Below are 27646 nucleotides of genomic sequence, written 5' to 3' on the forward strand. Positions count from 1 at the left end.
TTTGGGTTTTTTTTATTTATGTTCTTAAATTTGTATGTACAATTGCACGGTACCCATACATACTACACAAGTGAATTTCAAGAAATCTTACAAAATATACAAATAAAAATCAAGTTCCTTTCCATTGTCTTTCTTCTAGTTAAAAAAACAAAATCGAATTTCATCAAATTCCATTAATCTTATCGTAAATAACTGTGATTTCAATTTAGAAAAATACAATTTTGATTGCACAGTGTAGCCTATACATTTATAACAGTGTATGTACAATTTCATTGACAGCTTATTCATATATGTAATATACATGAAATAACAATTTCACACAATAAGTATGTTCAAGTAAACTTTGTCGTATTTCAGACGATTTTATCCATAAAATTATAGTATACATCTATGCATGAATAGGCCTATCGTAAATTTTTGTTTTAAGATTTGTTTTCTTTCGCTACAATCGCAACCATATTAATACCCCTGCATCTATTTGCCATATATGTATTTACAAAATGAGAAACGGAACTTCAAAAAAATTCAGATCTCCAAGATATATAGATAGGTAATGTGAGCAACAACTTCTCTCGAACCATAGCATGGACCCGACCTCAATTTTGTGACTTTTTCAGTAAGAAAAAGGAAAAAAGGGGCAAAGAATGTTAGTGGAACCACTGTGGCATTACAACTTTCCCACTAAAAGTACTTCATTATAAAGAAGACAAACAAACGAAATTCTTTCGTTTTTGAAAAAAATAGCCGACCACACTAGGCGGTCTTGAAGCCATTTCCTTTATAATGTATCTGGCTATTTTTGGTATATAATGTACTCATTATAGCTCTCTGCCTCTATACAACATTCTTACTGGAGGGTAAATCAAGCTGGGATGGCTAAATATAACTTCATTAAAGAAACACATAAGCAGTGGTATTGTCCGAGGGGTCTAGTCTGCAAGGGGTTACCTTGGGGGTCCTCATTCAGAGGCGTGACTTAGTGGAGGTAGCCCCCGCGAAGACATGACCCCCCCCCCCTCAACGGAGTCCAAAGTTGAATTTGGAGGGGAAAGTGTTTTGTTTCATTTGAAACTGTCGAAACTCATTAAGTGACCCCTCCAAAAAATTGAGATCCACAAGTGTCATTTTCTTGGAGGAGGCAATTGGTTTGATCATAAACAATGTACATAGTTTTAAAATTATAACGACGGCAACACAGTGTAAGTGCGGCACACATGCCTTAACGCAAGAGAAAAAAACGTACTCGTACTCATGTCAAAGTACTCGTATACTCGTGCTCTTGCAAATGCTCTACCGCAAAAAAGGCAAAGCGCTACATGCAGGAAAAGAACCAGTTTTTCTACTGTTTTGGAGGCTTCTGCATTTGTTAAATGCCTAGTTTGATAACAGAAAGCCCTTTAAAAGCACGTGACAAGTTGAAAGTTGCTCCTAATTGTGGAAAGTACTCATGCTTGTACTCGTACTTGTAGTCGTACTTGTACTCGTACTCGTACTTGTACTCGTACTCGTACTCGAGTACATTGTCGTACTCGTACTCGTGGAGAAAAATGCCTGGTACATGCACTCGTGCTTGTACTCGTGGCAAAGTACTCGTAGTCGTACTCATGGAAAGGTACTGGACTACAACACTGCTATGCCCCATAGTAAATAAGTGCAATAATAGTACACATCTCATATAATGCATTGTAATAAAGTATTATAGAAAAACACATTATACAAAAACATATTGAGCATAATAGGATAAAAAAAAATGATTTACTACGGAAACAGAACAGAAAAATCGATACAGATCGAGACTTTCCTCATATAACTTTAATGCCTTGGTGTACGCTAGTTCTTCTGTTTAATACTGGATTACTGTGATTTGAGGTACAATCCAATATTATTTGTCGTTTGATGAGTGGCAGTATTGGCCTTAAATGCCACGGCCGAAGCCTATCTCTAGTGCCATCATGCAGAGGCAGGGAAATTAGAGTCTACCCGGGAGGAGGCCAGTCAGCGGTTTTGATTCAGACCTGTCACAATGTCTAGAACAAATTGCATTTCAATCAGTGTTTTCAGGGATACACATTTTCCGCAGCTTTGGTCTTTACGTTAACAGAATGGCATTGGTGCACCACTTGCATCCATCGATGCCAACTAACAAGCTGTGTTTTTGAGTGTAAATGGGAGGGTATTGACCGGGCTAGTTCGGCCTCTCAGTTGGGCCCCAGCATTGCTTTTCTTAACATCATTTAAAAATCAAGAAATATTAAATTTTTATTTTCTGCATCAGATTTTCAAATTTTGAAAAAGTCTTGATAATATTGGTAAGCCTGGTAGGATTTTGTTTTAAATTTTATCTACCTAAGTCTGATGACTCTGTATATAACCATAACGTTCACCATTATTTTTTTTCTTTCAAAATCCTCTTTCAAAAATTCAGTTGCTGAGATTCCTCGTAAACTGTGAAAGGATCCACGGCAGCACTTAGTTGGCTGGTATTTTTTTAATCATAAAGGATTTAATTTGCAGGAAATTGCATTATTATCAGTGTTTTCAGGGATAGGCCTATACATGTATTTGCCCCAGCTTTGGTCTTTACGGTAACAGAATAGAATGGCATTGGTGAATCACTTGAATTCAGCGATGCTTTACTAACGAGCTGTGTTTTTGAGTGTGAATGTAAGGGCATTGAACGGTCATGTTTCTCTCCAAGCAACTTAAAACTGCATGTTCAATTTTTTAACGAGATGAGTCGAATTTAGTCAGTTGGTCTACTTTGGCACCGCCACCCCTGAAATCAAACCCCACGCGCGCTGTATAGGCCCCATATTCAAGCTAACGGCAGGCGCGTGAGGTTTGCTCGGAATTTCGTGGGTGGCGCTGCCAATGTTCCCAATACTGGATTTGATTCATCTTGTTGATAGCGCCCTCAACCACTGCGGCAGCTTCACTTCGCCTGCAAGAAACTGACTGCACTAGGGGACCAATTCCGACATTCAATATTGGACCATGCACATTTTGCCGATATTCTTATAGTAAAATGATACAAAATACACCTAATTTACCATAATTATAATTACCGATAATGTGTCATTTGGGAGACAATGACATAGACTCGTGCACAATTATTTTCGAATTTTAATGACCCTCACCTCAATTTTCCCTTATCCCACCCCAGGAATTTTGGTATATTTGTTTTGGACCAGGAGCAATCGATCTAGCCTATTTGCGACATTAAAAATAAAATATTGCCTCTAAATATGAGCTGTGCCTACTATGACCAGTGTCTCCATAAGATATAGTGTATGACGACATAAAGGTATTAATATGTGTTGTTAGCAGGTCTATATACTTAAATGAGTTTTAATAATTATTGTTATTGTATCGCATGAGAATTTTGTTATGATGATAGCGGTCTATTTTGCTGAATTTGCTCCCTTCACCGTTTTGTATTTGTTATAATCAAGCACGCGCCGAGCCTTAAACGTAGGCCCGATGACCGTTTTACGAGACAGTACCTAGTCGAGACATCAATCACGAGTAAGCCCCAACACGATATTTGAAACTCTCCAAAGTAGGTCGTCCAGCGGTCGTACAATACGTCGAATATCCGCCAACTACTCGTTTTTATTGCAAGGCACGTTCCCCTACACCCGCATCAATATCTAGTACAAGTACTTTGTTTCCTGTTATTTACATCTCAAGCCACATCCTCATCAGAATTTTTGCCGCCATCAATCAATAGTTGCCTCTATAAGCAATGGAGTACCTTATAGCTGTATCTAATCGACCATGGCACCGTCTTCAATCGCATCTTAACGAGTTACGGCTCAATTATTTGGAAACCCAGCAACCACAGGCGCCAAATTGTCGGGTCATCCAAATAAAAAAATATTGTGACATAATTTCTGTGAAAAAAAATGACAAAATTACACTCATTATTATGGACTGTTGACTTTCATGATCATCGTAATTACCCTAATTTACAGTTTAACTGGAGCACAAATCAGTGAGTGTTAGCAGTAAACATGCATGTGCTGATTTGGTATTATTGAAAATACCAATATTTGTTGAGACGAATATTTCTCATCTCCCGTTTAATAACACTGCGATGACATTAGCTATTCACTGACATTATTGTTACTGACATGGACTCGCGCTTGGAAAACCAAATTAGGTTGAGACAATGCACGGGCAGCAAACCAATAATTGTTATTGTCAAAACAGCGATATAAAAACTGATGATTGTACCTCATTAATTTTGTCTGGGTTTCCGTTGATTGTCTTAATATGTGGAGAAAATGGCAATTGAATAAGGTGACTAGGTCAGCAAGAATTAAGATAACCTTGTGCAGTGCAATCCATTTTCGAATGTACTCTCTCCACGGATGCAGCCTTAAATTGGGGGCTTACCTAAATGAATTAACATGCATGGCTTAAAACTGATTGAGCCCGTCTAGGGTAGTCTTACAATATTATCGTGTTCATTTTTTCTGGCATTCCCATTGCGTATAAGTATCAGCTTTGAAGCCATTAACATGAGAATAACATAAAAATACACAAGTCTATTGGGTAAACATATCAACTGTTTCTGCAGTTTGCAACTTTTTGTCATGTTTTAAAAAATAGATATTTCGTTCGCGCAAAAGTTGCAGGATAATAATAGTGTGTAGAGCAAGGTGCAAGTCAAACATTTTGAAACTTCAATTTTGTCTTCAATTTTGATTGAACCCTTGATGATGTTACACGCAGTTTGGCTAATCGATTATCACGAATTGAACAATCGTCAAATCTCGATACAGGACCGTTTGCCATTTTCATACTTCTCGTGCTTAAAGATCTATCATTGTGTCTTCGAGCATTTGTAAAAAAAAAAAAAAAAATCGAAAGTACTTATCTGCAATAATAAATTATATGAAAAATACTCGTAAAGGTATTAGAAGATGAATGCAACACAAATTTGCAAACACCCTGTCAAAGTGCATGGCGATACACCTTTATCATGCTTCTACCGTTTCAGTCATGTTCCCTGTAATTACAGTAATGAATGATAATGCTTTTTGTCCAAAAAGGAACCAGACTATTTTTCCTTCCAGCCTCGGATTGGTTACATTGATTTGAATGGGAAACACATCAAATAGCTGCAACATGATAATGGTCTATTGCTGGATGAAAACGTACTTGACAGTCCTGACGCATGCACAGTGAGCATGAAGGTTTCGGAAACCGTCCGATGCCACGCATATTCAAGAAGTATCGAGATAATTTGATCTAAAATATCACGAAATTGTTGCAGCTGTAAGTAACGCTGTACATGTATAAGCGGGATCGTGCTGCAGCTGTCTAAATATACATTCTGACGGCGATTATTTAAAAATAGCTCCCAAAGTTTACTCGGGCATGAATACAGGAGTGGAGTAGAATTCATTAATAAAATATTTACTTGAATAGCTTTCAGCAGAAAGTAATCAGTTCTATCACTCTGAAACATTAAATGCTTGAAATTACATGTCGCCCCGTAGTTTTAATCGTCTTCAGTATAGATGTTTTGTGTTCTAATTGCTATAAGCCATTCGTACCCCATAACTCATAACACGTGTGAAAACTCACTTCACATTGTGAACACGACAGAAACATATTTCTTTTATTATAACAAATAAAAGTAAAAAAAGAACACTTTCTTTTGACACTCACCACATCATAAGTTGTAAGTTGATATAGATATTTTTCCAGATTTGAATGCAGAAACACCAGGTTTGATTGCCATTGCCCCCAAATCGTAACGTATTAACCGTACTAACAGTTTCTACTGATCACATCTCGTCGTCTTTAGTCTATTCTCCAGTCGGGGAAACGTTTCCCAAGAAGAAAATCGTTTTGCACATTAAATATGGATATTGCTGGGATATGAACGTTAAGCTCTTCAGCTTGTATAGATTTTGTGTTGTTTGATAAGGTGTAGGCCTTACTGTTTGATAAAGAAGACGTCTTTAATTATATCATGTTTGTCTCAAATTAATTTATGTAAAAAGGGCACAACGCTCACGTCAACATACATGTAGTCCTAAGTAAGAAATAGGCGCTAAAGAAATAGGCCATGTACGCGTGGGATCAAACTCGGCAGGGAAAACACACCTACACGAGCCTACATGCCCCAGTCCGTATTATTTTAATCATCCTACCTACACAACCGCACCAAAATTGGCCGTGCCCGTAGAGAAAATATGGTGGGAATCTTCGGTTTATTTTGTCAATGCGAACTGCAAGATAACTTGCCGAAATAAAGTCTTAAGATTTAGTAAAAAAGGTCAATTTTACCCCCCTCAAAAAAAAACCCAGACCCAACCCTCACACCAGGCTGGTAACGGGCCTAAAACTTGTAATCAACTATAATTATCCGTGAATCTGAGTACATTAATGACATTTAAGAAAGGCAAGTGTGAACCAAATTTACAGACAAATCTTGATCGTTGATGATGTGTGATGTGCCATCGCGCGCCGCGGCCACCGTCTATTAAAATGGAGACGACTGAAACAGACTACTTTTCCAGCTTTGTTCCTCGAGGCAGTATATACTACACTGGCCACAACCTCCTGCTAACTTATGGATTCTACGTTTGTTTTTCTTCCCGACAAGGACAACAATCTGGGAATATGCGAGTGCGTCCGCATTGATTGCCTTCGCTGCAGGCCGACCGTGACGAACGCTATATTTTCGTCGTGAATTATAGAGCAGTTGGGGACAGGATAAGTCTGAAGTCATTATTATCTAGCGGTGATTTCTGACCCGAGTCTTTGCTCATACTGGTTCCCGGAATCGCGTCGGATGGATCCGAGGTATTATCCACTGACGATTGAGGCGCTTCGGTGACATCCACAAACCTTGCTCGCAGGCCGATCTTGGATTGTGGCAACCGACCATTCTTCATGATTCCAGGGCTGGCTAGTTCCTCATCATCAGATGAGATGTCTTCAATCATTGGGAGTTGTCCCTGGGCGATCCGAGCGATGGACTTCATGTTGCCTCCAAGAGAAGCTAGCGTGTTGCTGGTCGAAGTCACCGACGCGGCGAAGATATCGGGCACGCAGTTGCGCGTACTGGTCGTGGTCTGCGTGTATGACGTCATGTAGCCGCTGTCACGTGGTATCGGCTTGAGTCTGTGCCCCATGCTCGCTGTGGGCATATCCGAAGGGATATCATCGTGTTGGAAGCCATCGGGTCCGGCGCCAGCCCCACAGCAGCAGCGCGGGCAATAGCGGCATTTGAGAACCTCCAGGAACACGTGGCGAAACTTACGGTTCAATATGCCGTATATGAGAGGATTAGCTGCCGAGTTTACAAACGAAAGCATTGAGGTGACACCGAGGGCCACTGTGAGGTTGAATGAACCTTCAAAGGCATAGGCAAGGTGCACAACATTGTAAGGTGTGACGCACAGTATGAACACACCCATTACTGTGAATAAAGTCATGGCTGCTTTCTTCTCTTTCCTCATGACCAGACGAGGGCGTTTGTCTGGCCGGCCCGGCCTTAGTCTCGAGTTCAGCCCCAACCCAGTGGAGCCCCGCCCATCGACTGACGTCACCTCCAGTGACATCACTCGTCTGGACTGGTGCCGGGCCACCTTGAATATGTTATAATAGCAGAATACCAGGACGGAGAATGGCAAGAGAAACGATATACTGAGGTAGAAACACGCGTAGGGTTTGTATTCAATCCAATTGGCGATGCATATGCCGTTCCACGGGCTGAAACCGTAGCGGGACCAGCCCATTATCGGTAGCAATGCCATCAGGATGGATACCAGCCAAATGAGACAGATGAAGAACGCTGCTCGCGCGGTGGTTATAATAGACGTGTACTTCAACGGCTTCAGTATAGCTACATATCTGTAAACATGCAAAAGGAAAATGAGATTTAATCAGAAGTGTTGAAAAAAACCCCAGGTCTATTATTATTTTATAGCCTTTAAAATGAATGTAACATCAACCCCCATACTGGCAGTAAAGCTTGGCTGAAGCCTAGGGCCAATACATAACAATTATGTTTAATGCCAACATCTATTTTTGTAATATGTCTTCAAGCGTTACGTCTAATTCTACCTCAAGAAAAAGACCATTTCTACGGTTGATGTCAGCAGTTCAGTGTTTACCGAACACTCAACAACTGAACGGGACACGAAAGGACTGCGTCACGATTTTAACAAATGCTATCATCTCCCCTGGATACGAATGGTGGTCATGGTTTCATGCGAGGCAAAAAAAACGCTGTTTGTTGTCATGGATTCTAAATGAAACCCCACAGGTGATTTAGCACGGCACCAAAGGGCAACCACACGGCATGTTGTTTTCTACCGAGAACAAACAGCGACACTGCCGAGATTTGCAGTTTCCAAGTGGGTGATTAAGGAGTCATCAGACCCGCTACAACGACTGCGTTTGCCGCTCCTTCCGCTAAATGTTACCCAGGTCAAATCCGTATTTCCATCATGTTCTCTTGCCTGTCGGTAATGTTTTATTTTCTCGTCTCTTCGTGCTCTTGGCAATTGTGGGCCTCGATAGTAAAGGGAGACTGTCTGCCGTTAACTGGTGGGTCTAGTGGGGGGCCTCGCAAACAGATCCCCCTAAAGGCCCTTTTTAAAAGAGAGTACGCAAACGACTTTTTAAAGGCTGATTCTGTGTTTTATTGATCCATGGGGGGGGGGGCGGGTGTGTCCCCCTCACAGCGGATCCCCCCCCCCCCCACATACACACACACGTGTGCCCATCCGCCCCGCCCCCCCCCTCCCGTTTAAAATCTTGAATCGATGCCTCTCGTTTAAAATCTTGAATAAAAACAATGAACTGTTGATAACTCGGGCCGGGTTTAATTAACTTGGGGCGTAACTAGGGTTTAACCTGGGGGAGGGCATCTGGGGGTGCATTTTGTCAAGGGGCACCCCTTGACAAAATGCACTTCCAGGAACCCCCCCCCCCCCCCCAAAAAAAAAATTAAACCCTAGTTACGCCACTGATACTAAAGTTTATTAAATTGTAGGGTTTTGTCCCTGAAAAAAAAAAACACCTGAAAGCAACAAAATAGAGAAGAAAAATATCTCAAGATACAAGAAAATATTTGCAATGATAGTCCGTATACCGAGTTTAACTATACTGTGTTGGGCTGCCGTATTATCATGTGCCCTCGCTGAGGCCTCGAAGACACATTTCATGTATCATTGCTATAAAGCGGCTTTCGTGTTTATTGGCCAGTTGCTCAAGCAAATGTGCTTTTATAAATAAATCTGCCTTGTGTGTTTATGTATGTGCGTTCATTGTTCACTTGAGCGAAGTTCCCCGCCTAACGGGCGAATCAGTGAAGACGCCCCGTTGATTGCATTATTTTATGAACCTCCTCTTGGCATGTCAACCACGTATAGTAGATCTATATGAATCCACATCTACGTGTCACAGTTTGCACTTTTCATTTAGCCAAAGCGAAACCACGATGGCTTGGTTACCCATCCCGCGGGATAATTAGTTTGTCTATACGGTAACCTGCGGGTTCTTAATTAAGAGCATGAAAGATTCACTCAGCAACCCTCAAATGGGCGAAATGAGATTCTCACGCGACGAAGACGACACTGCACTCTTTGATGTTGTTGTCTCTTTTTCATTCCCGTTTTGGGGACTTTTGCCGAGTATAGGCCTAGTGGATTGTACTTCAGAAAGTGCAGTTTACTTCTCTTTGGAAGGCTCACCATTTTGAAAATTGCATTTGTTTTAGGTTAGGGTATTCTTTTCCATTAGTATGTCTTAAATTTTCTCAAAAATATCCCACAATTAGGAAAATGAATACAAATTGATGTATTCATGATGATGCAATAAGTGCCCTGTTTTCCCTACAAGCGCGCAAGTATGCTGACATCGTTTACAACCGGTACCTAATCGAGGCTATTATTTTTCTTCAGATATCATTCACTATAGTTTTCGATTAAAAAAATACAATATATTTGACAGAAAAGGTAGATTGTGCAGAGATGGGTAGTTCTCAAATATGTATGAAAAAAAGATTCACTTAGATTCTAAGTGACGTGGAAGCCTTTGTTTTGCTAATGATGTGCTCGTTGCAGTTGCTTCAATTAAAAAAAAAAAAAGACTTTGGTTTGGTAAGCATATCCCTCAATAATTACGACATCAACATTACATCTGAATGCTTGTGGGGAAAGCATTAAAAAGCCGAATGTCTATACAAGTGACGTCATTGAAGCCTTTGTTTTGCTAATGATGTGCTGATTATAGTTGCTTCAATTTAAAACAAAATACTGTGGTTTGTTAGGCCCATATATATTTTATGCATAGTCCCATACATTACATCAAAATGCGAATGAGGAAAGCAAAGTCATTGACCGAAACTCTACGTAGGGCATCATGGAAACCTTTTTGGGTAGCAAAATAGTGACTTGCTGTTTAGTTGCTTCAGTTTGTCATAAAAATGAAAACCATAAATTATCCTCTTCTCAGGTATGATTCTGTAATGGCCATATTCTGCTGTTTTTCGCATACAACTGTTCCCCTAGACTTTGTTTATCAATAAGCTGATGTTTACTTTCCCATATCTCCAAAGAGTTGAAATTTACGCTATTCCGACACAAAGACAATGCCAACAACTGAAACTATAGGGACGCACTTCTTAGTGAAGTTTTTAGTGAAGTTCATTCAAACAAGTATGGTGTTTCACTCCAGGTTCCATGGGTTTTTTTTCAGAGTATTTCAATCTGAAACTGATTTTTACTTTAAATAGCTAGTCCCTAATTTCACTCTTTGGAATTTGGACAGAAGTCAATATTTAGAGGTGACAAACATCCCCTCCTGAGCAGAAAATGTAGATTAATCTGAATACTAACATTACAGACATTAATTAATAGCATTAATTATTTCTACCAGTGCTGTAGACACGGTTTTTGTAATTTTAAATACAATGTTTTAGCCGAATACATGTATTCCTACACTTCACCAGAGTTGATGAGAATATTAATGTAACTCAATACTTGGTCGACAAGGTTTAATTATTGATCCGCCCGTCGGAAGTATAAAGCTGGCTGCCGAGATGGTTTGCAGTCAATTTAGCCGAACGGCTCTGGTTTCGCCATTTCAGAGAGGGTTTCCGATATACGATGACCCTTTTAACTCTGAAATCTTGCCATCGGAAATGAACGCGTACTGCAAGATCATTTAGAAGGTTTATTGAGACAAAAACAAAAATGAAAAGACACTTTCGCGACAGTGTCCTTTCGGGCTCTAAAACGCGACTACAAAATGATAATATCTGGAAAGATCGTTAAAAATATTAACGTTCAACATAGAAAGAAAATTGTGTGTAATTTCTGCGCAAAGAAATTTTGTGGTAGAAAATGTGGTCCTCAGAAATCGAGCAGTTGGAGTGCGGCTAATCTTCATTCAAGTCATGTAAGTTTCTTTTTCACAAATGTTCTTCAAAGTAACGTAGGCCCTATATAGGTTCGCCGTGTGTATACATAATATTTGTGAAGCTAGAATGCGACCTCATATATATTATAGTGAATTGTCGTCATATGAAGTTTATACGGCGCAAATCATTGTTGGATGTTTGACTCATAATTTGATGCTTGACAAACGTATAGACAAGGTACAAGACGGTTGCCTTGTCACATGTATCAAACAAACGAGGTTTTGCAACGTTTTCTCCCTTAATCTAAGACATTATTTTGATTTCTTGAGACAAAGACCTTTAAAATGAAGCAAACGATTTAATGTTGACCAAATCCGGATGAATGAGGATGAATAAAGTTCGGTTGTTGGCTTTTGATGATGAATATATGGCACCATTGCTATATATATTGTATATATATATTTTCGCGCAATCGTTTTAAATTTAAAAAATGTCGCGCTAATTTCTAACGAACTTTTACATCAAAGGCACATAATAGGATCATTTGCATTTATCCCAAAAGTATATTAATCTACCGAATTGTTATCAAAAAGTTTACGTGGATTGAAGCTCGTACTGGTACTAAACACCCTGTGAAATTATTCCATCTGGCTTGCTGTACAGTATGGCATTTAGAAGAATTTAAGAACTGTATATAGGCCTATAGGTGATTTCCAACAATCAACTAATTGGCTGATTTTTGGAAACAAAGAGGTTGTGCATGGTTTTTCACTGCTTTTTGAAAAATGTAATATCCACTGGGCTCCAACCTCAACAGGTTAGGTACTGAAAATTCTTCTTTGGAAAGTGAGAGGTGTTATTACTGGAAATGAATAAAATGCATGAAAAGCAAATGATCCTATTATATGGCTTTAAGAGTAAATTTGCATACAAATCTCCCTTTTTTGACGGGCAGAACACACTGTCCGAAATTTTGAGTTCCTCTGGTTCTCAAACTCTTAAAGGAGAGACTTAACACAGTCTTTAGTGCAACTGTCATCTAACTGAACTTTGTATTGCAAAGGTGATGGCCAGGGACTGCATGGCAAAGTTTTAATATAAATTGGAACATTAAAAGCAAAAGCGTTACATTGGCTTCAGCTGTTCGTTCGTCAGGTTGGGAGATCTGACCCACCGTGCCCTCTGGAGACATGCACAAAATAGGGAACAAAAGATTGTATACGTCTTCACATAGATTAATACGTCTCCACAAGATTTCACGAAATAGATATTATGGATTTTACTAAAAAAAAAAATCTAGGAATTTCCAAGGTGGGTTGATCTGTCGCAATAGAAGAGTTTCAGAAAAGGGATATTAACTCTGAATTTCACCCAAGGAAATTAATTTTGGTCAAAATAAGAGCATTTTGAAACTACACTTTCAGACTCGAAAACTTTACTACACGAGAACAAAGAAATGTCTCCACAAGGATACAAATTTCAGTATGTTTGCTCTGAAAACAAAAGCTGTGTATGTATTTAGGGAGATTATGAAGTACACCGAATTGTGAGTAGCGAGATCTATCAACAGTGAGCTTGTTTTTGTTTCATTTGCTGGGTGTCGCTCGTGTCATATTGGTGGCTCGATCGGAACTTAATTTGATTCTCCCAAATTGCAGTTGCAGGTACGCAGGCACAGCGATCCTCAGTGTGTTTTGTGCATGGAGAGCCTTTTTTTTCGTACGACGATATATTTTTGACAAAATATCCCGAGACCCGAGAGCGAAGTATAGATGGAGAGTGGGCTGGCGGCATATCCAGCCGGGGGGGGGAGGCAAACATTTTATTTCCATCTCGGTAAAGTAACTGACCGTAATGCGCATGCGTGAAGCATAACACGTTAACGAATACAATAAACTCCTGATTCGGAATAAGTTAGCTTACTTATATTACAGGGCAGTCAGTGCGGTTTCGCTATAGCGTGCTGTGTTGAATCTGCGGTTTTGAAATGCTGCAGGTTATGGGTTCGAATCGGAGATGGATTTTTCATATTCATTTTTCCCCCCAAAAGTTAATTTTCTTCCCAACATTGTGTTCAATCAGGTCCTGATGATCGATAATTAATAACACTTAGCCTTTTCTTCTCATTGGGCTCTGGAGGTTTTTTTAAGGGATGTTAAGTCTGAGAACCATTTCATTACCAACTGACGCATGCGCATTATGGTCATTGACTATACTTGGTTGCAGAAGATGTAATTGCAGCCGAAGGATCCAACTCCCCGGGCGCCATTTTCTCAGTACAGTAGAAATACATCCCATCCCTTTTGACCATTCACTTTTACGGACAACAAGCAATTTGACAATTTCTCTTTTTGTGAAAACACATTAGCCATTGTAGCACCCCCCGCGACCCTAAATCCGGGATGCAACACTGCAATCCATACACTGCAATCCATTCACTGCAATCCATTCTGTATCAATCTCCAAATGGACGTATTCAGTGGCGTACGTGACAAACGTTACAAATTGCTAAGGCGGGACCTATGTGCAATAGTTGGGTTTGGTCGTCCTTTCAAACAGTACCCAGCAAGCTGGGGTTTTTCTTCAAATTTTGAGCGTGGAACTCTCTAATGATCCCCGAAATTGAGATAAGTTCAATGGAAGTTTCCGATAATGACAACTATTGTTATTATATTAGAATCAAAGGTGTCAGACCCATCATATTTCTCGTAGCTTCTTTTAATATACACATGCACACAAACTTTCTGATCAGTGTATAGAAAGTTTAACTCAATGACAAAAAAAATGTTCGAAACATGTGATGTGAATTTAATACTTGGGCCCCAACTTGGCAAATGTAACTGTTGCTTACAGTGTCTCCCTGTAACTATAGAGGTTAATGTAATTATAAACAAGTCCTTGATATGGGCATAGGTCGTATGCAACACCCCGAGGTTTCTTTCAAGCTTCCCAGTAAATTATGTGATACACTGAAAAACTCGGGTCGCAAACACCGTGCGGTCGATATACATAATAACACCATGCAAATTTAATAAAACCAGCTCGCCTTTTTTAAGGGAAGTCCAGTAAAACAAAGTACCGGAGACAAATCGAAGACTAAATTTAATTACCTAGGGTGCATTCTGTATTAGACGTAGCCGGTTCCTAGGTCTGAACTACCTATATCTAAATTTAAAGGGAAGATACAACATTTGCAAACATCAAAAAACGAAATTATCAAATTATCACAAAATATCTTACTTGATTGTTAGGGAATGCAGTCTAAAGCATCCTGTAAAGTTGTGGCTCCCGGTGTGCTGACATTTTCAAGAAAATTTTTATTTTTCCAATGCTGGTCGGCCGACCACCGTCGGAGAAAACTGGCTTTTTTCAAAAAGTGCTCCTAGTTTTTCATATTTAGTTCGTCTGCATTTTCTTTGCAATTGATTGCACACCTATGAAGACTACAAGCCTGCTAGACGGATTCTCTGATCGTACAATTCCCCAAAGTCTATAAATTGCTCCGTTTCATCTTAAGTGGGGTCAGGGAACCAGACTACAAGAATATGATTGGTTTTCTTGGTTTTTCCAGCATCTACGCATCCAAAACGTGAAACAAGTCAGTGGAACAATATTTGCTATAGCCTAACATACTAATTCTCCAGATCCATTTATTTCTGAAAATTGCAGCAAAAGCAAATGTTGTACATTCCCTTTAAATTACGTGTGAGGTTTATATTCAAATTCAAAACTTTCAGCAGCTTCTTCTCTCAAGGAAAAACAAACACAAGGAAAAGCCTTCTTCACGGGGTCACCTCTTTAAAGTAATGCTCTGTTCGACGGCATTAACTCCCTCAATGCACAGTGTGTGTTGCACGCTCTCTCGACACGGCGTTAAGTCTTAACATCCGGCGCCATGGTAATTTCTCTCTGAGAAGTTTTCCCTCCTCCGCCGAGGATGAGATTACAGATTATAACGAGTAGATGATGAGTTTATAAATACCAAAGGGAGCACGGAGTACTTCACTTATATAAGGACGGTTCACGGAACTCGCGAACCGGATAGCACCGGAAACGGTACAATGATGATTTACTGGGGACAAGGAGAGGTTCATTGCAGGCGCGTTATCAAGAGGACCCTCTTGAAAAAATTTAACCGGATGACGAAAAAGGATCAGAAGGTCTGAGCGAAATATAATCTTCCTATATGTGGTGTCTGTAGGTTTGTCTTGACATTACCAGTTTTGCTGTATTACACGTATCTATTACACTTTCGCGGTAACATGAACCTGTCATAATATTTCAAGGGTAATGGGACATAATGACATTGGGCCCACTCTAATTCTCGCATCTCCGATCCGTACCGAGAAACACATTAATTTGTAATCCTGATCCATATTTTAGCGAGTATGACGAAATCAACCATTTAAATTGTTACCCAGGTTTCCAAAAAAAACTCATTGGCGAAGTAACGGGTTCATGACTTGTGGTATAATGCTTTTAAAAAGACGTTCAGTGCACAAGCAGGCCAAATTTGAAACAATAAGCCAGTTAGGTTTTTCATCTGTGCATGCGAGCAACAAGATTGGACGAGATCAAAGAGACGGTCGCACCTATGAGGTGGGCTACATTTAAGATCTGGGATAAAGTATACGTGGGGGGCACATTAAGTTATACAGGGTGAGTCCAAAACACGAAACCCAAATGTTGGGACCGTTGTTTTAGTGAAGTTCTGCATGTAGCACTTTCAAAATCTAGAATGTAAAAGTCCCATTCATAAGCTTTCTTTTAGTACAGGAATCATTCAAATCACTTATGTAATTGTCAAGTTACGGAATTGTACACACAACCACCATTTTAAAGTTCTGTCCATGGATCACAAAAAGGTAAGTGTTCTTTCAGCAAAACAAAAACAAATCACATAGGATGCGTGTGAATTGTTTTCGTGTTGCTGAAAGAAAGCACACTTTTTTGTGATCCGTGGACAGAACTTTAAAACGGTGGTTGTGTTTAAAATTCCGTAACTTGAAAAGTACACAAGTGATTTGAATGATTCTCATACTAAAAGAAAGCTTATAAATTGGGCTTTCATATCCTAGATTTTGAAAGTGCTTTTACATGCAGAACTTCAACAAAACAATAGTCCCGTCATTTGGGTTTCGGGATTTTTTTTACTCACCCTGTAGAGTTGGTCTACATTTTTGTTCAGCGCTACATTTCAGTTCAGGGTTGTTGCTACAACATTTAGGTCCCAGGCAACATTTATTTACGAGTTAGTGCAAAACTGAGGTAAAGGCTGTACATTGAAGTTCCGGTCTACAAAAATTAAGGGAAATTTTTTTAGCCACATGCAGATCTCGGGTACATAAATTATACGTATACCAGGGATGTGGCTACATTTAGATCCGAGTTCACATTTATTTACAGCATTGGTGTTTAAACACTTAGGTCTCGGACTCCCTTTTAGTTACAGGGTTGGTGCTGTATTCGGGTTACTGGATACAGTATGGGTAGCAATGGAGTCTTATGAATGAAGTATTAGAAAACATTTAGGGACCGCACATCTGTCATAGAATTTGTGATTTTATTGAATGTGGGTGCCAGACCCGAGCGACGCTAATGTATTCAAATGCAGACACTTCTGAGCATGGCTTTTGTGCATCGACACGTCTATAAGCATGGTCTTATCCCACTCGCAAACCTTGACTTTGACTTTGACTTTGCCAAGAAGTCGTCACAGACAATTTGTCATGAGGTGCTTAGTACACTCTTAACTGTCCCTAGTCAGATTGAATCTTTCCAAGTGAGAATGACACTTTTGCTAAGGTTTCCGGGTCAAATGACCCGGAAAATGAGTCAGAGAGTTGTCGTTTTGACCCAGAATGTGTCCATTTTCACCCTGTAGGATAAAGTTTCAGGCCAATTATATCCCGGATGCCGGGCAAATCTGACCAGGCACCTTTCAGAATGGAAGTACAGCTCTTTCCTTACCTGTCGATAGAGACGGCAGCAAGTGTCATCACGCTGGCCGTACCAAACAGCGTGTACCAAAGCCCACTCAGGGAACACACCACATCGCCCAAGGCCCACTCGCCGCCAAATATAGAGGCGAAGATGACTATGGGAAGGACGAGTATGCCTCGAAATAAGTCAGCCAGGGCCAAGGAGGTGATGCACATACCGGTCACTGTGGTGATACTGCGGGTACGATGCACTACGTAACACACCTGGATGGGGTGAAGAAAAGGGTAAAACATTGTTATGGTTTGAGCGTTTTTGTGGTGCACAGCGAGCTCGTTCCCAGTGTCTCATTTCAACCGCTGTGACAAAACCTCCCCAAGTATTTGCATGATTTCCTGTAGACTCCATAGAAATTAATAACAAATAATGATACCACCCCCCCCCCTGCTCTGACCCCCAAAACAAAATAGTACGGACAGAGCCTGCTGGGTTTAGGGGGGTATCTATACACTATCCTGTAATATAGTGTTATTAATCGTCGCGTTTGAACAGCGCCCCCATTAAAATTATGGTACAGCCCCCCCCCCCCCCCCGCCAACCCACCCACCTATTGGTTTTACGGAACCAAATGTCCGGGCAAAAAATCCCGTCTACAGTCAATGTTTTGCTGATAACCCCCCCCCCCCCCTTGCAAACATTCATGGATCAGCCCCTGAAAGTGTGGAAACGTTTGATAGACACAGTGTTAAATAACAGTGTAAAAAAGAGGGCTATATTCCCCTGAAAGGTCAAAAATGCAATCAGTTGGTCTGGATTTGTTATGTCCATATTCCCTACCAACGGCTTTATTCCTACATTGCGGCCTTCGTGAATCCAAAAGGTCACCTAATCCCTGCACTTCCTTGTTATTTCCGGAATTATAACCGCTGAAATTGTGATTTCTGCCCAACTTTGTCACTCCGATGCACAACATAGTCAAACGTAGGATTCCGTACGTTGACTTCATGCTTCACCTTCGTGCTTAAATTGTTCATTCAACTTCCAGTGAGTAGATTCTGTGCCGGGCATCAGAATCCCTGAAGACAGGAAAACCTGCACTCAAATCACAAAGCATTACATCTTCTGGAGCGAATGGATCGAGTGGGAGATTGGAGGGGGAGTGACTGGCTGTCTCTATCAATTCTTTGCTCTCTCGATCCAACGGAGTTTATGGTCAAGGGACACGCGGGATACTGACCTGTCAAGTATCCCAGACAGTGCGATAGCAGAGGTCTTCGTGGTCATTTGTTATTACACTGGTCACCTAAGCCACCTAATCGCTTTTGACGTGGCTTGTCACAGTTAGCTTTGGTTTTATGTTAATTGTCACTTTGTAGGATACACATTTGCATATGGAAAGCGTACCAAGCGAAACCATTCCGACGCCATTCAAAAGTTATGTGCATTCGGAGACTGGGAGTGCATGCAGTGATGAGTGTTTACAGAATAATTGGATCCTTTGTATTGTAGGTCTTGTAATGTTCTAATTACCCATTAAGGCCCCGCTAATCTTCATTATTTACAAGATTGTACACATTGCAGAGAATAACAGCAATTGACACAAAGGTTCTAATTTCATTATTTTCTTTCACGTTAGCAATTTATTGCAAAATAAACGAAGGCCTATTTCGAGGGTTTTTTTCCAAAAAGGATGACCAAGATTTTTTTTTTTACATACAACCACAACGTACCGAGAAGTCTTGATTGGCTCCTATTAGTTATCTACATTGTGCCGCATTTCAGCGATATCATTCCACTGACAGAGAGGCTATCTCTCAAACAAACGCTGTTATCGTAATGACGCAAGTGATGCGATATATGATGAAAGGCTTGATATGCACAAGTGGATCTGAATAGGAAATTTATGGGGAGAAAATGTGCATACACTACAAAAATAAAATATTTGCTTTAAAGTTAACAGTGGATTTGCATGCTTTTGGAAGGAGTCTGATCAAGGGAAAATCATCAGGGTTATTTTTTTTTTCAAAATTATAATGACGATTCCCTTGCAAGTCGTCTAATGACTTAGGCTAAATTGCTTTTTTTATACCTGAAAAAATACAATGATGATATTTCTTTAACATCTGCAACACCAGAAAGAATTAAGTTTAACGAACAAATTCAATCACAAACGTTTGTCGATGTTATATCTAATATCTGAAGTCTAATATCTAAATATAATATATGTTCAATGATTAAATCTTGATTTTCAATTCCCACTCTTTGGTAATCTATCGTTTCTTAAAATGGCGTAATGAAAATGTATAGCCTTTACAAGAAAATGGGATTTAACGAACAATCAAAAAGAAAGTTAATGCCTTAATTTCCAAACTAGTTAATTATAAATTTTAGCAATCTGATCAGGAAAGTCACAGCCCCTAGACAAGTGCCACTTGGGATTTTCTTCAGATAATTTGTGTGATTTGGTTGATAGTGTGCAAGTTTAAATCAACACGGATTGGTCCTAGAAGCTTTTTAAAAAAGATTCTCAGAATGCTTGCTTCCAAGAAGACAAACGCACTGTGAATCTAATGGCAATCATCCGATGGTCAATTTGGTTGTCCGTCGTTTTCCTTACTTCCATTGTTAAACAAGAAGTGGATGCGATGTCTTCTATGGAGAATTGTGTCCATTACAACTAAAAACCACTCAGAATGCAAAAACCTTTTGACGAAGGCATTCAAATGTTGAGCACACTTAAATTACCGATTTTGTGATAACAATAAATTGTGTTACACTACTGTTGATAAGAATGAAAGACAGCGTTAACAGCAATTGAGAACTGTGGTCGTGCAAACTACTTTTTGTGAGCATGTGTTGAGGACAGTGCCAAGTGTATCCTAGAACCAGGCTTACGGCAACTGACATAGTAGACGCCCACAGATATATGTGCTATTTGCAATCTCATTGTAATATGTCAAAAATACCCGTTACACTTCTGTTTCAAATATCTCCTGACAAATCACACCACCCCGCCCTTGCTACACCTAGGCCTAATCCAGATTTTATTCGCTCACGCTCCAGTAAGTAATCCAATATTTGCTGGCGCCACATTTTCACCTTTTCAAAATTGTCAATTGGACTGGAATACCCTGATTTCTTCCAACGATAAATTAAAAAAAGAATCACCCAGTTAACAAGCATTTCGGCTTCTGTATACAACATTTGATGATAGCTTAATTTGGTAAAATAAATAAACACAATTAAAACAGAGACACTTAATAGGAAAGGTGCAGAAGCAATGAAATTCGCAGTATTTGCACCTGATAAAAATATCGGCTGATTATAATAACTTTCGTCCCTTCGATAAATTATGAGCCCATTGATCCTCCTTAAAAAGGGAAGCAAAAAAAAATCACCGAAGCAGACGATGGACTGATTCTGTTTTAAACCCCTGAGAGTTATCGCCATTTTGATCACGCGTCCTCGAATAATACAGCAATTTAATCTGCGGCCGGGATGAGGGGGAAAACCAGCCACTAACTGATGTCTATACCTGAAATGGACGACACACAATACACAAGAAGATGAAAAGGCTGGCAGTTTTTTTTTTGTAATCTAAAACATGCATTTTCAGCTCCCTCCTGCAAGGTGGAACTTTCATAATCAGATTGGTTTTTTTTTATTAGTTCAGCATCTCTAAAAATGATGCGCTTGCGTATGCATTTACAACGAACCCGTTAATATAAATATCATTATTAAAAGAAAAATGCGTGGACGCAAAACAAGATTCAAAACAAAATTACTGAATGGGGTGGCCTTCGAAAAGCGAGATCTTTTCTTCTTTGTATGCTTCGGATGCTCTAATTGGATAACCCAGCAAGAAATTTTGACTTTGGGTATTGAGGTGTTTTAGAACAGCACTATGAGGATGGAGACGCGAAGTGAAAAAAATCTCATTAGACAAATGGCTACCATGTTCGTAATTGCATAAAAGGGAGCATTTGTCGTGTACACCCAGTCACGTGTAGTTAAATTGACTAGATGTGGCTCTTTCAACGTAGACAAGTACTGCACCACAGCATTAAAAAAAAAAAACACGGAACTGTCCTTCGAGGAGGATTCAGGTGCAAAGGATTGCCTACATATTCCACTTTACCAAATATTGAGTCCGAGTCACCTCTCCCTAGTCCGAGTCCCGAGTTATGAAGGTCGAGTCCGAGTCGCGAGTGATGAGTCACAAAGGTCGAGTCCGAGTCGATCACGAGTCAACTTAAAGTATTTGAATGAAATCTTGAGCTGAACGCGCACTGACTGTACCGCTTGCTGAGGAAAGGATTGTCTTAAAAATAATTTGTACTATGGTGTTGAAAAAAAAGTAATTTGCGGTAATTTTGGTCGAGCCCCGAGTCACGCAGGTCGAGTCCGAGTCCAAGTCCGAGTCCGCAGGGTCGAGTCCGAGTTATTTGTCATCGTGACTCGAGTCCGAGTCCGAGTCAGAGAAATGGGACTCGAGTCGGACTCGAGTCCGAGTCCCAGTCAACGAGTCATATACAACTCAGTTGTATTCGGACATTGACCAGAAGTCGTCACAGGCAATTTCTCATGAGGTGCTCTAATAGTACACTCTAAAAATTCCCTAGTCAGATTGAATCCGAGTTCTATTCTATTCATATTAGCGGGTTCGTTTTCTGAATGCATACGCATGCACATTCTTTTTAGAGATGCTGAAATAAAAAAAAAATCTGATTATGAAATTTCGTTCCACCCTGCAGGAGGGAAATAAAAATGCATATTAGATTAAAAACAAATCTACCAGCCTTTTCATCTTCTTGTGAATTGTTTGTCGATATTTGTCCGGTAGCTGACGGAGATTGCAAAGCTCATTGTTGACGTCCTACTCCCACGAAATGGGCCAGGGACTTTTCAGTTTTATATGCACTACATAGGAAGCGGCACTTTATCTATCCTCTATCTATAGGCTAAAGGAGAAGTGTGTTTATATTTCCCAATAACTTCCATGATGCAAGGTGTTTTTAAGGGGCGGTACCTCAAGAGTACTTTGTCGGCGTGGGACTTAATTTGTTGGATTAGGTCACATTTAGTGCTTTCTGAATCGGAAGTTAAAATAACGGTAGCAGTGAAGAATTGCAGGCTACGTTTTCGAAACGTTGGCTTCGTCTCCAGCTTTGGCTACAAGAGCTATAACGTCAAACACGAGGGGCGCTACCTCAATATGAGTCCATTTTCTGCGTAAGGAAATTGAATGCGATAACTTGATACCTAAGCTTAATATTTGTATTTGGTTTGCACAAAAGTGTAGGGAAAAAACTTATTCAAAAGCCAGAGATGGAGCCGAAACCGAAACGAGTCCAGGGTTACGAAGGGAGAAAAAGGAAACACTTTCATAAAATATGACTTTTTTATTCAATTTAAAACGGATTTCAGACCAATGCCAATATTATGGATGCAAATCCTTATGACGTCCACCTACGGTAACGTGACGTAAGATGTCAAAATTGACGAGATGAATTTTATCTGGCACGTGCAGATAACAGGCAGATTATTACGGCTTATATCTCTGGAAAATAGAAATGAATATAATTATTACTCGCAGTCGGAAAATAACCAAATTTAATAGGACTTCGTAATCCGGATATATTGGTAATCCAAGCGGACTGCCTATACCCAAGCAGGGATGGATCTATAGCTTTCAGAAAACGATGATTTCTCCTGTATTCTATGGCAATTCAAGAATACAATTATGCCGAGGAACTTAAGCATTCCATTTATTATTTTTGGCCCCATTTTATAAGCTTCGTAGCATCAGTCAGCTGCTGAACGGAGGGTTGCAACCCCCCCCCCCTTACAGATTCGTTACTGCCGATTCCATTTAGAAAGAATGCAAATTAAATTGAACAAGTTACGGCTGCCGTGTGGATTGTAAATAGTGATAGTCTCCAAAAGTTGATACGAGTTAAGGCCGGAGGCAGAAACAGAAAACAACCTGTCAGATGTACGGCAGCCTCGCGTTGTCCGGTAATTGAACAACGCCACGGGCAGGTTATATCATTTAGCGGGTTTTCTAGCGAAGGCCCCGAACAGCGCGCCCGATTTTGACGGCGCATAATGCGCACGCGTCCGTGTGTCTGCACGAGTTGTCTCACGTTCGCCAGAATCTAGAGGACCGGAAAAGCCGATACTGAACGAGTAAATTCTGGATACCGACGAAGCTAATTAGTGTATACCCTTACAAAATAAACATAACTTGTACAGACACTAGACGCTTGTGGGAAATTTAAGTAAGGGCTGAAATTGTTCAAATGGCATATGAGGGGATCTGACTTGTTCAATGGTGTTGTTTTTTAAATCAATAAAAATACCATTCTCTACAGAACGCGTGATATAAAATTGAAACGTACTTTTAAGTTCTTTTGAAAAACCTCGTTCAAAAACCACATATAAAAAACGCCAAAAACAATACTTCGTAAAAAAAAAAATCAAAAAATAAAGATAAACAAATCAGCATCATTAAACCAACTTTTTTTCTTGGAATGGGAACTGTTCGTTTTGTATTAGTGTAATAAATATGTTAATTATTCTGATTGCTGACGTCATGAGGTTTTATATGTCTTTTTTTTCCTAGTGTCATGGTGAAATGGTAAAAGTTTGCTTTAGATCAATCTTTTTCATATCTTTTTCGAAATCCCTAGCTTATTATATTGAGATGTGATACCTTTTTTCATCTTGCATAAAAACGATCACGAATCAAAGTCCAACATAACATTTTTTTATTGTGAAAAGAAAAAAACATAACGGTGTGGTTTCTACAAATAAAACCCAGTGATTTCTGTAATTTTGTGTATATTTCTAAGAGGTGCTGTTGAGAAAAATGTAAAGACTCGCATTCAAAGAAATGTTAATCAGACATGGGCGGTTAGACCACGGACTGATGTCATTCCGACTGTGTGTGTAGATTATTTTATTTCCCAGACCTTTGTACTTCTGACAGCTGCAAAGTTTGTCGTTTGTTATTCGTATTTTACTGTTAATGATTAATAAATATCTACAAGCCTTTGTGAATTTTCAGCTTTAATCTCCGCCGACACATTGATAGATTTTAATGAGAAACAACAAAACTGCCGAAAATATGACAAAATATGTGTTATCTTTACCGTGCAAAGTTCAACTCTTATGTTTAAAACAATAAAACAAAGAATACAACACACATCGTTCCTCAATCAATTTTGTTGAGGAAGCGGGTTTTAAAAACACACGTTGACAAATTGATAGACTGACTGTTATTCAATTCAATTTAAATTGCGAATTGAGTGAAACAAATTCGATTGCGCTCAACTCATGATCAAATGACTTTAATGCCACGTTTAGTCATAACAAATTATGTATGTCATAACTCTTACGAAAAAAAATAATAGTACTGACATGCATAATATTGCCTTCTCTTTTTGAACAGTCTGTAGTTTCACTTCGTGTACATGGGTGAAATATGGTCGGCGGAACTGTTTGGGAGATTACCACCTCACTCTGTGAATTTACAACCTTACAGTAAAAGCAGTCACTCCCCTGAGACAGTATAGATACGTCATAGGCTCATACCACGGATTAGCGATTTAGAAATAGACACCATAAAGGCACTCGCCCATCTCTAGGTTTTTAGAAAGCTTCAAGTAATGAGAACGCATAATACTCGATTACTCCCTGTGTTACACTTTTATACAAGCTTGAGGGGCATTCATTGAAATGCGCATATATATTGCTGATTAGTATTATGATATTACATCTTAAGGTACGCTGTACAAGAGTGAAATTTGACAGGGCTGATGTTGATGTGTATAATATGCAATTTTCGGTCAAGCACGTGATTTTGGTAACACAAAAATACCCGTAGCGAAGTATCTGATGTTATTACTGCTGATGTGGGTTTGTTTTAATATTACATTTCGAGTGTGGACAAAAGGTGTCAAACTAAACACTCATGTTTTAATGTATCACTACATGATTATCATTAAATTCGTGTTTTCTCCATGAGTGCATTATTCGGACATTCTATTTAGATGGGCACTCGCGGGAAATAATAAAAGCTTAAAGGCACGCATGAACATTGGTAATCAGCCGGAACGAACGTACCGATTCCCATGAGAAAACCTTGTTTAAACTGAACCAAATACCATGTGAAATTATTCCACCTGAAATGTTATGGTTGGGAAAAAACAATCATAGAATGTTGTTTATAAAAGAGTACCTGCGGGCAAACTTTTTTAATTTAACGACATTTGTTTAATACTGCGATGAGTGTCCGTCCACTGGGACCTCATCGTCACATACACAAATCGGCTGAATAAAAAACATGTCCCCATTACTGATTCTACGCCAGAGGATTGCAATTCAAAAATGTGAAACATCATCTTACGCTCTTGATGCAAATGATCCTATGTATCTTGAAATTAGATTAAATTATACCCTATTCATTCATCGGCGAACAATCTAACTCACGCAAAAGAAAGATTTTGAAGTTTCTTCAATCCTTAAGTGGAATTTAAGACTTTTTAACGTGCGGTGATTGAAGCCACGAACACTCGATTTGTAGCAAATGACGCACCGAACGGAAGAAGAGAGGCCAAATTTAGCAGCATGGTGCAGCGTAAGTGATAACGTGGCATGAATATTAAACAAGTTTTAAAGGAACCATCAAGTGGTATACGTTTGACAATCAAGCATGCACAGCTTTGTTCCCATTATTATGTACATCGTGTACATTATACATGTATGTTATGCGCATTGAAGAGCAGGAATAAGATAGGAATAAGAAACATGGGTGACGTTTTCCAAGTTAAGGATTAAACGATAATCCGGATGTCAAGTCTAGCTTTTCTTTTTCTTTAAACATAAAACGCTCTTCCCTATACAAGTCACATTTGATTTGGCGTTCAGTCAACACGCGCAGCAGTGCATGCTGTCGCCATTTGGTGTGATGCGTAGGCCTAAATGGTGTGACTATGGTGTTGGCAAAGCGATACTCCCACGTTGATTGTGTGCGGCGTTTAACTCGGTGTAAGACCATCCAATTTATTTGATGCAAATTAGAATATAACTTGCCGAGCTTTAATCTATTTTGTGCGAGTCCACAAAATGGCCTGAAGGTTTCAATTAGTAACAAAACACAAGACGTTACTCAAAGTTAAAAACAAACGTAAATATATGTATGTATCGATATAGGCCTATGACACATTGAAAAGGCCATAAGTATAGATGCGCTGAATTGAAATCATTACCAATAAAACCTTAAAGGTTACCATCTCTTAATGCACTTGGCTTTAAAAAAAAAAAAAGGGTATCATTCTGACATTGATATGAAAGGTAGTCTCAGAAAGAGACATGATAATCAATTATCATAAAGTGGCTTGTACGTATTTTATCATTTTGATATTCAGTGACACCATACACCTTTTCAATAAAAATGTATACAGCGTGTCCCCATAAACATTGTGCATGAAAAAATCGCTGATTTTCTCAAAAGTTGGTCAGAATAGCTAAGCAAATTTTATAGCATTTTCAAGCCTATGGTCTTGTTTATTATTGGTGAAAACAATCAAGAAAATCCAACGATGCAAACCAGACATATTATCTTTGATTTGGTAAGGCTATGTATTTTTCGACTTGCACAATGTAATTTCCACTTAGTATTTGCTTATATATGCCAATTATTGGGTTATTGGTATGTGTTACGCATTGCTTGAAATAGTGTATGACCTTTATGTTGCATTAAACTTTGGATAAGGGTGTTCACAGATAATATTTTGGGTACATAACATTGTATATTCAAATGTAATACCACTTGAAATGCCTAATATCAGGTGTATATTAGTCTTTGACAAAGAATCTGAAAGGACAATGAACATGCAATCTTCTTTGACAGCTGAAATGTATTGGCTCGAACTACAGGATTCTAATTGTGCAGGAGGAAAATAACATACCAAAATCAATGATATCTCTGGTTTGCATTGATGGATTTTCTTGATATTTTCACCAATTTTAAACAAGACCGTACGCTTTAAAATAATATAAAATTTGATTAGCTAGATTACCTTTTGAGCAAATCAGCGACTTCTTCACGCACAATGTTTATTGGGACACGCTGTAGATAAACTTTGAGGATTTTTTTGAGATTCGGTATCAGTATCAATATCGGTGTCGTTATCGGTTTCGGTATCGGTATCAAATTGCGATTACTCACTAAAAGTAAACAACCCCTAGGCAAACGTAAAAATTTCCACAAGGACCCAGAGTCCTTTTCAACGCTTCGATACTGTGTAG

At 39.3% G+C, this 27646-nt stretch overlaps 1 protein-coding gene across 1 annotated transcript in view; it reads right to left on the reverse strand.

The window, feature by feature from the left end:
* Positions 1-6124: 6124 nt before the first annotated feature.
* LOC119742186 (histamine H2 receptor-like) overlaps positions 6125-27646 on the reverse strand; it is a 28822-nt gene continuing 7300 nt past the window's right edge. Inside the window, exons 2-3 of the mRNA XM_038218225.1 lie at positions 17363-17598; positions 6125-7875 (exon numbers count right to left, since the gene is read on the reverse strand). Of these exons, the coding sequence (XP_038074153.1) occupies positions 6711-7875; positions 17363-17598 (1401 nt within the window). The 3' untranslated portion in view covers positions 6125-6710. The remainder of the gene's footprint in view (positions 7876-17362; positions 17599-27646) is intronic.

The sequence above is a fragment of the Patiria miniata genome, unplaced genomic scaffold (genome assembly GCF_015706575.1).
Source record: "Patiria miniata isolate m_02_andy unplaced genomic scaffold, ASM1570657v1 HiC_scaffold_5, whole genome shotgun sequence".
Taxonomy (NCBI): domain Eukaryota; kingdom Metazoa; phylum Echinodermata; class Asteroidea; order Valvatida; family Asterinidae; genus Patiria; species Patiria miniata.